Source organism: Bos mutus, chromosome 15, assembly GCF_027580195.1.
Source record: "Bos mutus isolate GX-2022 chromosome 15, NWIPB_WYAK_1.1, whole genome shotgun sequence".
Classification (NCBI taxonomy): Eukaryota; Metazoa; Chordata; class Mammalia; order Artiodactyla; family Bovidae; genus Bos; species Bos mutus.
This window is the reverse complement of record NC_091631.1, coordinates 47,636,356-47,650,912: the sequence shown is the minus strand read 5'-3', so window position 1 is coordinate 47,650,912 and position 14,557 is coordinate 47,636,356. Positions and strand designations below refer to the sequence as shown.

General features: G+C 46.4%; 1 protein-coding gene across 1 annotated transcript in view; it reads left to right on the top strand.

Moving 5' to 3' along the window:
• The window catches only part of SORL1 (sortilin related receptor 1), a 170,357-nt gene that overhangs the window by 135,822 nt on the left and 19,978 nt on the right, over window positions 1–14,557 (top strand). The window contains exons 33-40 of the mRNA XM_070384065.1: window positions 825–956; window positions 2,157–2,283; window positions 2,446–2,615; window positions 5,116–5,228; window positions 5,480–5,584; window positions 6,388–6,460; window positions 10,169–10,251; window positions 12,472–12,568. Of these exons, the coding sequence (XP_070240166.1) occupies window positions 825–956; window positions 2,157–2,283; window positions 2,446–2,615; window positions 5,116–5,228; window positions 5,480–5,584; window positions 6,388–6,460; window positions 10,169–10,251; window positions 12,472–12,568 (900 nt within the window). The remainder of the gene's footprint in view (window positions 1–824; window positions 957–2,156; window positions 2,284–2,445; window positions 2,616–5,115; window positions 5,229–5,479; window positions 5,585–6,387; window positions 6,461–10,168; window positions 10,252–12,471; window positions 12,569–14,557) is intronic.

Below are 14,557 nucleotides of genomic sequence, written 5' to 3'. Positions count from 1 at the left end.
GCAAGTGGAGGGGTGGTAATTCTGTGATGGGGCTCTTGGTATTTTCCATAACAGTCCCCTCTGAGCATAGAGTCCTTCCCTGACTCTCCTGTATAATATCCCCGTCAGTCTCTTCCAGTTACTCTCAGTGTGTTTCTTTGTAGTCCTATCACTGTCTAAAATAATGTATTTGTTTGTTTACTTGTTTGCTATTTCTCTCAGTAAGCTCTGTGAGGGTAGGTCCTTTGTTTCAGGTATCACCATATCCTTAGCATCTTAAACAGTATCTGATTCATGATAGAACCTCCCTAAAAGTTCAATGGATGGATGGATAGATAGATAAATGGGTGGATGAATCCCATCTTGGGCTTCTGAGGGTGTTCACTAGTGGTTCTAAAACTTTTCTAAGGGCTTCCCTGGTGGCTCAGTGGTAAAGAATCTGCCTGCCAATGAAATGTGGTTTTCAGAAGTGGGTGCAGTGCCTCAGCCAGAAAACAGGATTATCTAGTTCTAGAACAGAAGTTCTCAGGGCTGGCCAGTTCTGAGGAATCACTGAGGAGCTTGTAAATCCTGCACGTGCCCAGTGCTGTGTTTCTGCCTCAGTATTTGGAGCAAATCTCTGTGCTTCACAAGTTCCCCAGAAGGCTATAAAGACCCGTTGTTAGTAGACTCTCTGCTGCTGGATCACCACCCTGGTTTAGTGGTCTGTTTGGCTTCCTTTGCGTATGGGTAGAGTCATGGCGCATCGTGTGCATATTTGCATGGGGCGGGGAGCGCTAGTTGATGAGTTCCCTTTCCCAGAACCTGGGAACGCTTTTGTGACCGTGGACCCTCACGTGTTGCAGCCACGCACAGCACGCTGACCTGCACGGCCCTGGAGTTCCAGTGCCAGGACGGTGAGGCCTGCATCATGCTCTCTGAGCGCTGCGACGGCTTCCTGGACTGCTCGGACGAGAGTGATGAGCGTGCCTGCAGCGGTGAGTGTGGCCCCCCAGGACCCCTGGCTCATCCTCCACCCCGCTGGGCGGGGCCCAGGGCAGAACCTCTTCGAGCTTTGCCTCAGTCTGAACATGCCAAGATTCTCGCTCACTGTTGGAGCTCCAGAGGAGGCCTGTCCCACCTCTGATACGGCTTCCAGCTCACCTTGCCCCTCTCAGGGAGATGCTGGTCGAGACTGGGGTTTTCATTTTGTTTTTTTTGCTTTAGTCCTTGTGTTGGTGGGCTTCTCTGGTGGCTCGGACAATAAAAAATCAACCTCTGCAATGCAGGATACACAGGTTCGATCCCTGGGTTGGGAAGATTCCCTGGAGGAGGGCATGGCAACCCACTCCAGTATTCTTTTCTGGAGAATTCCACAGACAGAGGAGCCTGGCGGGCTGTGGTCCACGGGGTCTCAAAGAGTTGGACACCACTGAGCGACTAGCCCATCACCACCTCGCGTTGAGGCATTTTTGCTCCTGCAGTGCCTCAGGCTTTGCGGTGGGGTGAACTCCATCCTTCTGTCTGAAATGCATTTAGCAATCTTTTGGGGGCTGTTATCACAGAATACCACTGACTGGGTGGCATGAAAGCAACAGAAACTTATCTCTCACAGTTCTGGAGGCTGGAAAGTCTGAGACTGAAGCCCAGTAGATCGGTGTCGGGTGAGGGCCCACCTGTTGGTCCACAGACAGCCGTGTTCTCCGTGTTGTCCCATGGTGGAAGGAAGTGCTCTGGGGTCTCTTTTATGAAAACACTAGCCTCATTCACTAGGGCTCTGTCCTTAGGACCTAGTCACCTCCCGAGAACCCGCCTCCTAGTACCATCACATTGGGGTTGAGGCATCAGCATGTGGATTCTGGGGCACATAAGCATCTCAGTCTCTAGCAGTCACGGATCCCGCCATGACAGTGTCCTTGGATTTGTGGTATTCTCTGTTGAGAATCAGGTTTGTCTCAGTGCAGACAAGGAGGTGAAATGCAAGGAGAAATATCACAACTGGAAATTTAGGAGACCCTGGGGAAGGGTGGATAGGAAGGTTTGAACTCTTTTTTTTTTTTCCTGGGGTGTTTTAAGATGATGTGGCCAGACCATGCAGAGCCCTGTAGGTCTGCCTGAAACCAAGGAACCTCCTGTGTCCTTTGAAATGCAGAGATTTGTAAGATATCACTTGCTTTTCCCCCCTTTTCTCTCTCTAGAGGAATTAAATGTATACAAAATACAGAATCTTCAGTGGACAGCAGACTTCTCTGGGGATGTAACTTTGACCTGGATACGGCCCAAGAGGATGCCCTCTGCTTCTTGTGTGTATAACGTCTACTACAGGTGGGTCCCTTCTTTGCCACGGGAGAAGAAAATGATGTTTTTATTGCCACCGGGTATTCCATAAACTCTTGTGTGTGCACCAAGCAACTCCGTTGACAGGTTCAGACATCTTGGCCACCCCATGCTGCGTTGATGCAATGCTGTCTTTGTTCTCTTGGCCAGGGTGGTTGGAGAGAGCATATGGAATACCCTGGAGACCCACAGCAATAAAACGAGCACAGTATTGAAAGTCTTGAAGCCAGACACCACATATCAGGTCAAAGTCCAGGTCCAGTGTCTGAGCAAGGTGCACAGTACCAACGACCTCGTGACCCTGAGGACTCCCGAAGGATGTGAGTGCCACAGGGACAAGCACTTCTGTGGATTTTCAGTTTCCCAGGATGCTCAGGGACAGAGCAACGTCACTACATGTGCCGTCTATGTATCTAAGTTTATAGTCCTGGCTGAGCCACTCTCCTTATTATAGCACGTAATTTTTTTAAAAAACACCATCCTGGTTTTTGAAGTATAGTTGATATATAGTGTTTTAGGTAGGTACATAGCAGAGTGATTGAGTTATGCATGGATCTCTCTCTTCTTTTTCAGATTCGTTTCTATTATAGGTTATTATAAGATCTTGAATATAGTCCCCAGTGCTATACAGTAGGTCCTTGTTGTTTATTGCTTCAACTATGCCCAACTCTTTGTGACCCCCTGGACTGTAGCCCCCCAGGCTCCTCTGTCCATGGGGTTTCCCAGGCAAGAATACTGGAGTGGGTAGCCATTTCCTTCTTCAGGGAATCTTCCCGATCCAGGGATTGAACACGCGTCCCTTATGTCTCCTGCTTTGGCAGGCGGGTCTTTTATGACTAGGGACACTTGGGAAGCCATTTTATAGAGAGCAGTGTATATCTGTTAATCCCCAAACCCTCATTTATCCCTTGATCCCTTTCCCCTTTCGTAACCGTACATTTGTTTTTGACATCTTAACACAATTTTTTTTTAATTGAAGTACAATTGAGCCACAACACTGTGTTGGTTCCAAATGTACGACATAGTGATTCGATATTTGTATAATTACAAACCGATCACCATGCATAATGTTTTTCTCTCTTAGGAAGTTAATTTGATCTCCCCATCCCTGCCCTCTTTTGCATTTCTTATCTAATTTCTGTCTCTGCCTTCCATCTCTAGGTATTTCCCAGTATTTAGTGCTTAGGAGATCAGCATCATTAACACATGAAGCATGTCAGAAGTATTTGGGGCACACTATAAAGAAATTTACTGAAGCTCGAGGGTTAGAGAGTTCCCTGCTTCCTCCTTCACAGTAGTTGACGTTGGGTGACTGCACTTGTTCCCATGACCTTTGCTCCCCAGGTTTTGTGAACTTTTCATTCTCAGTTGCCGTCAGAACCGTGTTTACATTCGGATATGTTAATATGAACTCCTGTTTATCTGTATGTGCATGTGTGTGGTTACACATAAAATCCTTATAGGTATATGTATCTGCACAAGTTAGTGTAAGCGTGCATTTCCTTGTTTCCTCAACTGGGAAGGCTGAAAAAACTTGGATAGTGTTGAGCACGCCTGTCACTCAGTCCAGGTTTCTAATGCTGCTCATCAGTAAAAGGACACAGGGCCCCTTGAAGGAGTCCAGGCCGGGGAAGGAGATCCGGAAGGTGGTCTGGCCAGGAAGGGAGGACGTGCTTACTACGTGAAGGCCGCCAGACAGAAAGACTAATGTCACGTGATAATGCTTATGTGTGGAAAAGAGAAAACTGGTACAAATGAACTTATTTACAAAACGGAAATAGACACACAAACATAGAAACCCAACTGGGGAATTGGAGTTGGTGACGGACAGGGAGGCCTGGCGTGCTGCAATTCATGGGGTCGCAAAGCGTCGGACGCGACTGAGCGACTGAACTGATAAATTAAGGGTATAAGAAACTCTAGGAGATAGTGAAGGACAGGGAAGTCTGGCATGCTGCAGTCCACGGGGTCACAAAGAGTCTGACCTGACTTAATGACTTATGACTTATCAACTTATGAACAATAAATTAGGAGGTTGGGATTAACAGACACTATTACTATAACAGATAGACACTACAAAACAGATAGATAACAAGGACCTACTGCACAGTACAGGGAAATATACTTTGTATAATGTAATAATCTATAGAGGAAAAGGATCTAAAAAATACATGTATATGTATGTGTATATACATATAAAAATATATATGTATATATATGTATCTCTGTGTACACACACACACACACACACACACATAAATGAACTTCCCAGGTGGCACTAGTGGTAAAGAACCCTCCTGCCAATACAGGAGACATAAGAGATGTGGCTTCGGTCCCTGGGTCAGAAAGATCCCCTGGAGGAGGGCATGGCAACCCACTCCAGTCCTCTTGCATGGAGTATTCCATGGACAGCAGCTACAATCCATAGGGTCGCAAAGAGTCAGACACAACTAAAGCAACTTAGCACCCACGCACACATACGTAAATATGAGCGTTCAGGGCAGCTACCTGTGAGAATCAAAATCTCAGCCTGGAAGCCCCGGGCCAGTGCTGACTTAACCTACCCAGGTGATTCCATTCTGTAGCCCTTAGGAGCCCCCCAGCCTATGTCAGACTCTCTGAACCATTGTTGGTCTGACAAGTGGACAGCAGGGAGGAAAGATGTTCCATCAGCGGGAAGACCAAGCTAACACCCCTTTCTGGTGCTCAGGTCCCACGCTGGCCCTGGATGCTTTCTCGTGTGTGTTTTAAGCTCAGGGAAGTTCCTCCAGTTGACAAGGATGCAGATGGATTTTAACCCCACATGGCTTCTTTTTCCAGTGCCAGACGCCCCTCAGAGCCTCCAGCTGTCGCTCCACAGGGAAGTAGAAGGAGTGATCATGGGCCACTGGGCCCCTCCCGTCCATACCCACGGCCTCATTCGGGAGTACATCGTAAGTTCCTCCCAGGAGTGGGCAGTGCGTGTGGGTGAGCGTGGGAGATGGCCGGGTCTCCTGGAGCAGAATCATGTTCTGTGTGATGCGGACTCAGTTTGGTACCGCCTTATAATCATCCATCCGCTGGAACACTTTGCATCCCACCTTCCCCTCTCTCCTTATGCCTTTTTGTAAGGTGTTACGATGCCCAGACCTTTGGTACCTGTTCATGGTATAGTATTTTTATTTTTATTTTTCTCTCTCTTCAGGTAGAATACAGCAGGAGTGGTTCCAAGATGTGGGCTTCCCAGAGAGCTCTTAGCAACTTTACAGAAATAAAGAACCTACTGGTCAACACTCAGTACACGGTCAGAGTGAGTGTCCGCACACGTTTCAGCCGTCTGGCTGGGTGGCCTGGGAACATGGGGAGATGGTTGCACTTTCATGAGAACTCCATGCCTTCTTTGACGAGGTGCTGACTAGTGGTCTGCTCAATACCCCGCCCCTTGCTCTGGGAGCTCGTTTTCTTTTAGTCTCTCAAATCGAGGCCTCAAATCAGCCTTCACTCAAATAGCTGAGAATTGATTATTAATGCAGTTCTCCTGCTATTAACCCAGATATTCTGCTAGCGTTCCAGTTCCAATTTCTTTTGCACCCACCTCTTTTCTGCTTATCTTTAGCTGCAGGGAGAGACAGAGCTGTGATAAGTGGCATGTATGAAATGATCTTCTGGAGTTCTTATGAAATAGATTGTCAACATCTTCAGTAGAAAAAGGAGTTGGTGCAAAACATGTTTGGAGACCACTGAGCGCATTCGCAAGCTCCCTTACACTGAGAGTCTCATACCTGTGTATGGTTATGCATATATGTGGACATATGCATGCACGCACACACGCACTCCCTCTCACACCCCTGCCCTTTACAAAAACTTTGACACCTGTCAATCAACAGAAATTTCATAAATTCAGCTTTGTCCCAATTCCCTTTCCCCAGGTTCCCTCCTGTGCTCTCTTTCCCCATCTTATTTCCCTTGCAGGCGCCTCAGACTGTCTTGCATCCCTCTGTGTGTATTTCTTCCACCCATATTGCCAAAGCCTCACCTCTTTTGTCCACTTGGGATTCTCGCTGTGTGGCATGTTGCCTTTATTTCATACTAATTCACACTCTGATTTGAAAGGTGGCTGCGGTGACCAGTCGTGGAATAGGAAATTGGAGCGATTCTAAATCCATTACCACCATAAAAGGACAAGGTAAATGATTCCAGCATTTGCAGATTTAGAGAAGCTAGAAACCCTTAGAAAAAACTCTGTGTGACTGGCAGTTGAAGACGCATAGATCAGAATAGTTCACACAACCTCCCTCCCCACAACAGGTGAACTTCTCTGGGTGTCTCTGCAATGCTTTAGACATGAAGTCTTTCTGGGGGGACTGTTGATCATTCCTCCTCCTATATGCTATGCGATGCTAAGTCACTTCAGTCGTGTCCGACTCTGTGCGACCCTATAGCCCACCAGGCTCCCCCATCCCTGGGATTCTCCAGGCAAGAACACTGGAGTGGGTTGCCATTTTCTTCTCCAGTGCAGGAAAGTGAAAAGTGAAAGTGAAGTCGCTCAGTCGTGTCCGACTCTTAGCAACCCCATGGACTGCAGCTCACCAGTCTCCTCCGCCCATGGGATTTTCCAGGCAAGAGTACTGGAGTGGGGTGCCATTGCCTTCTCCGTCCTCCTATATAGAACTGGGCATCTGTTGTAGCCAAAGCATACAGGTGGATTTCTGAAGGCCGCCACGCCTGACTCTGCTTCTCTGTGGAGTATCCGTGACATAAGGAGTCCTCCTTTCTCAGCCAAGATAAAAGATGGTCTCGTCCATGTCGTCTGTGGGGTAAGAGAGTACCCCATATACTCTCTTGTAAGAGAGTGCCATGCCTACACTCGTTACTGCCCTGGGGAAGCCAACAACAACTTCTGTTTTTCTATCGCTAGAGCTGATCAAAGTCATGGACGTGGAAGGCTGTCATGCCAGCTGCTCTGCATATACCAGCTTATCTCATTGAGCCCTCAGAACAACTATAAGGACAGATAAGGGAGTGGAAAGGTTGTGTCATTTGCACATAGAGCTGTGGTTGGAACCTGATCTGCTGACTCCAGAACCTGAGCCCTGAACCGCTGCAGGGCCTGCCTTCTGGGCGGGCTCTCCTCACTGGGCACACGTGCCTCACATGTGCTGCCACCCCATCCTCGGTGTGGAGTAGGAGCCGATGAAGTCACGGATGAGTGAGTGAACTGAAGCAAGTGAACGGAAGGCTCTGGCGCTTAGTGGGAGACACACCAGCTCATCTTCCTGATCCTAGCCTTGGCACTTTCGTTTCTGGATTGGCGGGCGGGTGCAAAAGCTGGAAATGCCACCAGGAATGTGATCAGGGGATTTTGCTTTAACCTGAGTCTGTGAGAAATAGGCTCTGGGTCTTGAAGAATCACTGTCTGGTTGCCTTTAAAAACATGGGGTGGTTCAGATCAGTGCAGGGGCCAAGCTGAACTTCATGAAGTCAGCCAGTCCGTGAAGCAGGGAGATTGTACATGTTGGAAAATGTGTGTTGAGTTCACACTTCCTTAGAGTTGTGTTTTGTTTTGTTTTGTTTTTAGTGATTTTTGGCTGTGCTGGGTCTTTGTTGGTGCAAGGGTTTTTCTCTGGTTGCAGCAAGCAAAGACTACTCTATAGTGCCGTGCTTGGGCTTCTCATTGCAATATCTTCCTGTTGCAGAGAATGGGCTCTGGGGAACATGGGCTTCCGCTGTTGCAGCTCGTGGGCTCTTGAGCACAGGCTCAATAGCTGTGGCTTAGTTGTTCTGCAGCATGTGGGATCGAACCCCTGTTCTCCTGCATTGGCAGGTAGATTGTTTACCACTGAGCCACCAAAGAAGCTCCTCCCCTAGAGTTTTGATTGTGGTATTATTTTCCTCTACAATCAGTCAGAACATACTGACCGTACCTACTGAAAAGGAGGGACATTGGAAAGTCATCAGAAAAACAGGTAGCATCTTGAATTCCTCATCACAGTTCACACCTGCATTTGAAAATCTCAGTGGTTGGAGGTTGGTTGCTTCTCTCAGGAGACCTGAGTTCGATCCCAGGGTCGGGAAGATCTCCTGGAGAAGGAAATAACAATCCACTCCAGTGTTCTTGCCTGGGAAATCCCATGGATAGAGGAGCCTGGGGGGCTACAAGTCCACGGGGTCGAAAAGAGTTGGACATGACTTAGCAATTAAACAGCAACAACAGTGATCTTTAGGATGAATCTCAACTCGTCATACGTGTATTGGTTAGAAGGCAACTGTGTGCAGAGTCAAAAAGCGTGTGTTATGATCTGTCTGTGACCTCGGGTCCTAGTAATGTAAGAAGATGGGATTTGAAACAGCAGGAGCGTCACCCAGAATGACCACCGTCATAGTGGACACGATGGGTTAATGGTAACAACAGCCACCATATTTTGAGCACTGCAGCAAGCACCTTGCAGGTTGTTTTTATAGGAATTAATCTCTCCGAATCCTTATCAACCCAGTGAGTATTCTTATACTCATTTGGTAGCTGAGGACACTGGGACTTGGCGAGGATTGTGCTGTAACTCCCACCACTATGATTATAACCCAGGTCAGGTTTATAGCAGCACCTGAACTATTTTGCTCTGAGCTGGCTGCCTGCAACTCCTAATACCCTTTCTTCTTCTGCATGCTGTGTTTTCCTCAAGCCCACTTTATTGAACATCTAGAGAGACTCCTGTAATGTTTGAACCATCTCTTTGCCACCAAGTCTTAGCTACTCCTTTGGGTCTTTCTTGCCTTGCTAATATAAAAGGCATATGTGCTGAGAATCTAATCCATTTGAATATTATATTCTGATGAAGCTGACCCCATCAAGCCCTCTTAGCTTACACCTGTGGGACACTGTTGGGTTTCTGGTGGGTAGACATTCAAAATGACCAGTGTGGTGCTATTCACTTGAGCCAAGAGGAACCCTTTTCTCTCTGCTACCCTTTCCCTGCCCCCTTAGCTCCCAGGCTGAGCTCTGGCATTTTTTTTAAATTAGATTAATTAATTAGGCAGCATGGAGTCTTAATTGTGGCGTATAGGATGTTCTGTTGGGGCGCACAGATTCCCTAGTTGTAGTGTGTGGCTTAGTTGCTCCGTGGCATGTGGAGTCTTAGTTCCCCGACCAGGATTGAACCCACATCCCCTGCATTGCAAGGCAGATTCTTAACCACTGGACCACCAGGGACGTCCCAAGCTCTGGTCTTTATGAGGATGCCAGTATCTCATCAGGTCTTTAATCTGTCGTGGGTGGGACTTTACCAGAAAACGAGAAAGGGAACTTTGAGTATCAAGACACATATTATTTTACTGAATTTTGCCATCTCTGTCAAGTACAGATGGTATCTCTAGGTTTAGCAAGGACAGGTAGCTTGCCCCAGGGCACACGGTTTCTAAGTGTCTCAACAGGAATTTGAATTCCAGGGCCCAGATTCTTTCCATTTCGTCCCACATACGTCTACAAGTTAGGACTTAAGATTTAGCATGCTGTCAACCTTCAAAAAGGACCTGAGGCCGCTGGGACTTCACTGGTGCCAGTGAAGGTGGTTCCCAGTGTGACCCCCAGACTTTGCAGAACCAGGCTGAAGCTGGGCTGACTCGGGGCATTTACATAATGGGACTTTTCTGCTCCACCTAATTGCCAGGATAGCTGACCCAGCCGAGATAGTTCTGTGTTCACCAGGCAACTGTGGACCCAGCCCCAGCCTCAGGACAACAGTGGTCAAAGCATTAGAAGAGTCAGAACTGCCAAAGCAAAGCCTTTTCTTTCCCAGCTGAAAGATTGCTTTGTCCCTTGAGTTGAAAACTGTGAAGTCCTGCCTTCTTCACTTTTCATCACATGGTTTCTCTCTTTGGATCCCTTTTTTGTTCTCAGTGATCCCACCACCAGACATCCGCATTGACAGCTATGGTGAAAATTTTCTAAGCTTTACTCTCTCCATGGACACGGACATCAAGGTAACGTGGACATTTCAAACCAGCAGTCAGGTGGGGCTTTATTTTGCATGGGAACCGATAGAGCAGAGGACAGGAAGATTAAGAGAAAAGAATGACTTGTTCCAGCGAAGCTAAAATACCACACCTAGGTTGGCTCCTTCCCCCATGAAGAACAACTGGAGTCTTCCCATGTAATTATTCCGCCTCAGCCTGGTGCCTTTTTTTCTTTTTAACCATATAATTAAATGGTTCACAGCTACAGTGCAAATAAAGAGTTGGTGTTAACAGAATATGTTTGCCCTGTAATTTTCAGCTTTATTGGATTTCCTGGTTGCTGAGCGCTAATGCAGAGGTTCCCGCAGTGGAAGAGGGTCTTAGGGAAGAGTCAGATGCCTCGGACACATATCCACCAGTGTGCACCCAGCGTCCTTCCCCTTCCAGCACCTTCATCCCCTCCGCTTGGTCCATCAGCGTGGCCACCTTCCCGTAGTCGTCTGTGTCCCCTGGTTTCTCAAGTTGCCGTTCACTTTCCATGGTGTTTTTTCCTCTTTGTTTTTCCTCACATCTGTCCCAGTCTGTGAAGTTGTGGTGGGACCAAAGGCCTGCAGAGTCCTCGTGCCATCGACTGAGCTACAGTGTGGTCTCAATGTGGCTTCTGGGACCGTTGATGCCAGAAATGGCCTTGCGTGGACTCTGTCTCTCTAGTCTTTGGTCTTGAACACATTTTAATTTGGGTCATTGTCTAATATTTTTAAAGACTTTTAGGTCAAATCTTTCTGTGAGCTCAGGACTCAGAAGAGGTAGTCTTTCCTGAATCATGGATATATTTGCTTCTGTTAGACAGTGGGGGCTTTCCTGATGGCTCAGATGGTAAAGAATCTGCCTGCAATGTGGGAGACCTGGATTTGATTCTGGGTCAGGAAGATCCCCTGGAAAAGAGAATGGCAACCCACTTCAGCATTCTTGCCTGGAGAAGCCCATGAGATCTGACCAATCCACCTTTGTTGTGACCTCTTGGCCTTGACTGCAGGGACTACCTGAGTTATGCATGCGTGTGTGTGTGCTAAGTTGCTTCAGCCGTGTCCGACTCTTTTCGATCCTATGGACTATAGCCTGCCAGGCTCTTTTGTTTATGGGATTCTCCTGGCAAGAATACTGGGGTGGGTTGCTATGCCCTTCTCTAGGAGATCTTCCTGACCCAGGGATCGAACCCACGTCTCCTGCAGCTCCTGCACGGCAGGTGGATTCTTTACTGCTCAGCCACCAGGAACGCCCATCTGAGCCAAGATGGATCCTTAATTACTGTAACCTAATTACCTTTTCAAATTTTCTTCTTTCTTCCTTTTTAGTTGGTTCTTGTCCTTTTATTTTGCATTAATTTTTTTTTGTTTCATTGAATCTATTTAAAAATATTTTAAAATTGGAGTATAATTGTGTTCGTTTCTGCTGTACAGTAACTTAAATCAATTATATGTGTACATATATCCTCTCTCTCTTGAGCCTCCCTCCTTCCATCCCACCCCTCTAGGTAATTGCAAAGCACTGAGGTAATCTCTCTGTGCTGTACAGCAGCTTCTCACTGGCTTTCTGTTGTACACGTTGTACTGTGCATATGTTTGGCCCGTCCTTTCCTTCTGCCCCTGTATCCACAAGCTCATTCTCCATGTCTGCGTCCCTGTTCCCATCCTGCAAATAGGTTCGTCAGTAACATTTTTCTAGATTGCATATATATATGTGTATGTTAGTTGTTAGTTGCTCAGTTGTGTCCAACTCTTTGCTATCTCACGGGCTGTAGCCCACCAGGCTCCCTTGTCCATGGGATTCTCCAGGCAAGAATACTGGAGTGGATTGCCATTCCCTTCTCCAGAGGACCTTCCTGACCCAGGGATCGAACCCAGGTCTCCTGCATTGCACGCAGATTCTTTACTGTTTGAGCTATAGGGAAGACCCTATATATGTGTGTGTGTATATATATATGTGTGTGTGTATGTGTGTATATACATGTTAATACACAATAGAATCTATATTTTATATTATAAATTGTTTCACATTCATTTTTAGAAGTAGGGAGGAGTATGATTGTTCAGTGTTAGCACAAATAGAACTGGTCTAAGGATCAAAGGACCAGCCCTTTATAAGAAGGGAGATACCCAGGGAACAGCAGAAAAGTTCTGCCTTTCATGTCTGGTGAGGTCTGTGCGTGAGCACTGCCCATGTAACATGGCTCTTGATTCTTGGCAGGTGAATGGCTATGTGGTGAACCTCTTCTGGTCATTTGACACCCACAGACAGGAGAAGAGAACGTTGAACTTCCGAGGGATCGTCTCGTCGCAGAAAGGTAGTGTCCTGGAGCTAGTCGGTGTGTAAGCAGGAAGGAGGAAGGCTAGACTGAGGCTTTCCTGGCAGTAGAGCTCATGTAGGGGGCCGGGAAAGGCGAGGGGTCTTCTCTGCAGCTGTTCTGAGTGGGCCCGTGTTGTCCATGGAGGATCCTGTCAGTGGCTCCTGAGCCCAGGTGAGGAATCCACTGGGTGGTTCCCCAAATCCCTCTTCTAATCTGATGGCTCTTCAGGGAAGTTGGAGGCTTAAAAAGGATGAAACGCTGGAAAGAAGCCAGATTAACCTTTTATAGTTGATGTTTTCCCTCCCCAAAGAGAGAATTCTCAGGATTAGTTACCTCTCTATTTACTCCTCTGGTTTGCTCCTCTTTTGCTGATATTAATACAAGGTGGTGTAGGGCTGCTGCTTAATTATATTTTGTAAATATTTGTTGAACAAATGGGCCAACAGACTGAGAGAAGAAGGGGTTCCAGTTCCTTTTGGATCTGTGCAAATAGTGAGTCTCAAAGTCCTCATATCTGAAAATAGGCTAAAGGAAGGATTTTAATTGCTTCTAAGACAGAACTTTCAATGGCCAAGGCTGCATGTGAATGTAGAGAAGGACATGAGAGCTTCTTTTCCCTTCTAACCTGTTTGCAAAGTGCTTCCAATCCTAACAAGTATTCTATAATATATGTATACACATACATAGGTTGCCCAAGGAGGTTATGCAAGAGTAAAGCTATCATTGGGCACTTAGCTTGTGCAAGCATTTACCCGGCAGGCACTCTGTGTGTGTTTTTTTACCTAACACTTCAAAAATGATGCCGTGGGATATCCTCATTTTATGGATCAGGACATAAGGTTCAGGGATCGAGTGGTTCCCTCAGAAGGCAGCAGAGCCGGGATTGGAAGCCACATCTCTTAACTCCGAAGGCTGCAGTCTCATTGCCCCCACATCACACCAAGAGAAACTGGCGGAGTCAGGGACAAAAGTCCTACGAGCCATTGCCTGAGACCCACAAAGACCTGCTTCTTGCCAGGGGTCATGCAAAGCACTTGTTGACGAGCATTTTCTTTTTTATTCCCTGCAACAGCCAGCCACCGTAAGTGCTGTTATTCTACATCTTACCTTACCAACAAGGATATGGACTTGGAGAGTCTGAATACTTCATTCTTGGCTTATGCAACCATGAGGCATAGAGTCAGGCTTTGAACCCAAGTCCTCTTGACTCCAAAGGCTGTCCTCTTAGCATATCTTTCTTTTTTTTTTCTACTTGATATTTATTTCTAGTGAAATATAGTTGATTTACAATGATAACAATGATTTGCAATGTTACATTTACAATGTTAAATTCCCATTAAGCATATCCTTCTTATGGCTCATTGCTCTTTTAGTTTCTGATGACATTTTCCCGACTTAGAAAGGGGCACATCTTTATTACAGAAAATTTAGAAAACAAAAAAATGTATAATGAAATTTTTGAATTCCTGTAATTTCACTTCCTAGGGAAACCACTTTTATTAATAATTTTGAGTACTCCTAACTTCGTATTTTTCCTCCTCATTGACTTCTTTATGTATACTGCATATACTTTTACCTCCTGCCTTTTTTACTGACCCTAAATCACAGAATTTTCTAGTCGCACTATGTATTCTTGGGAACAACTTAGAGCGGCTGTGTAACAGTTCATGGATACACGTGAATTTCACGGATGCACCTTATTGTTGCCTTCTTGTCGGGTGGTCAGATGATTACAATTTTTCCTGCTGAAACAAATACCGTGACAGACATCCTGGTTGCACACATTTTTGGATCCTTCTCTTGTACCTGGATTGAAGGTTATGAAGGATTCCAAGACCCTCACAAGGCCAAATGGCTCTCCACAAGGATCGTACCACTTTATATCCGCAGATGGTCGGCTTTAAAGGAATTTTTCCATGCCCATGCACTGTGTTATTTGCAATTTTCATTAATAAAGCATGCCGAGTGAATTCATAAAATCATAAA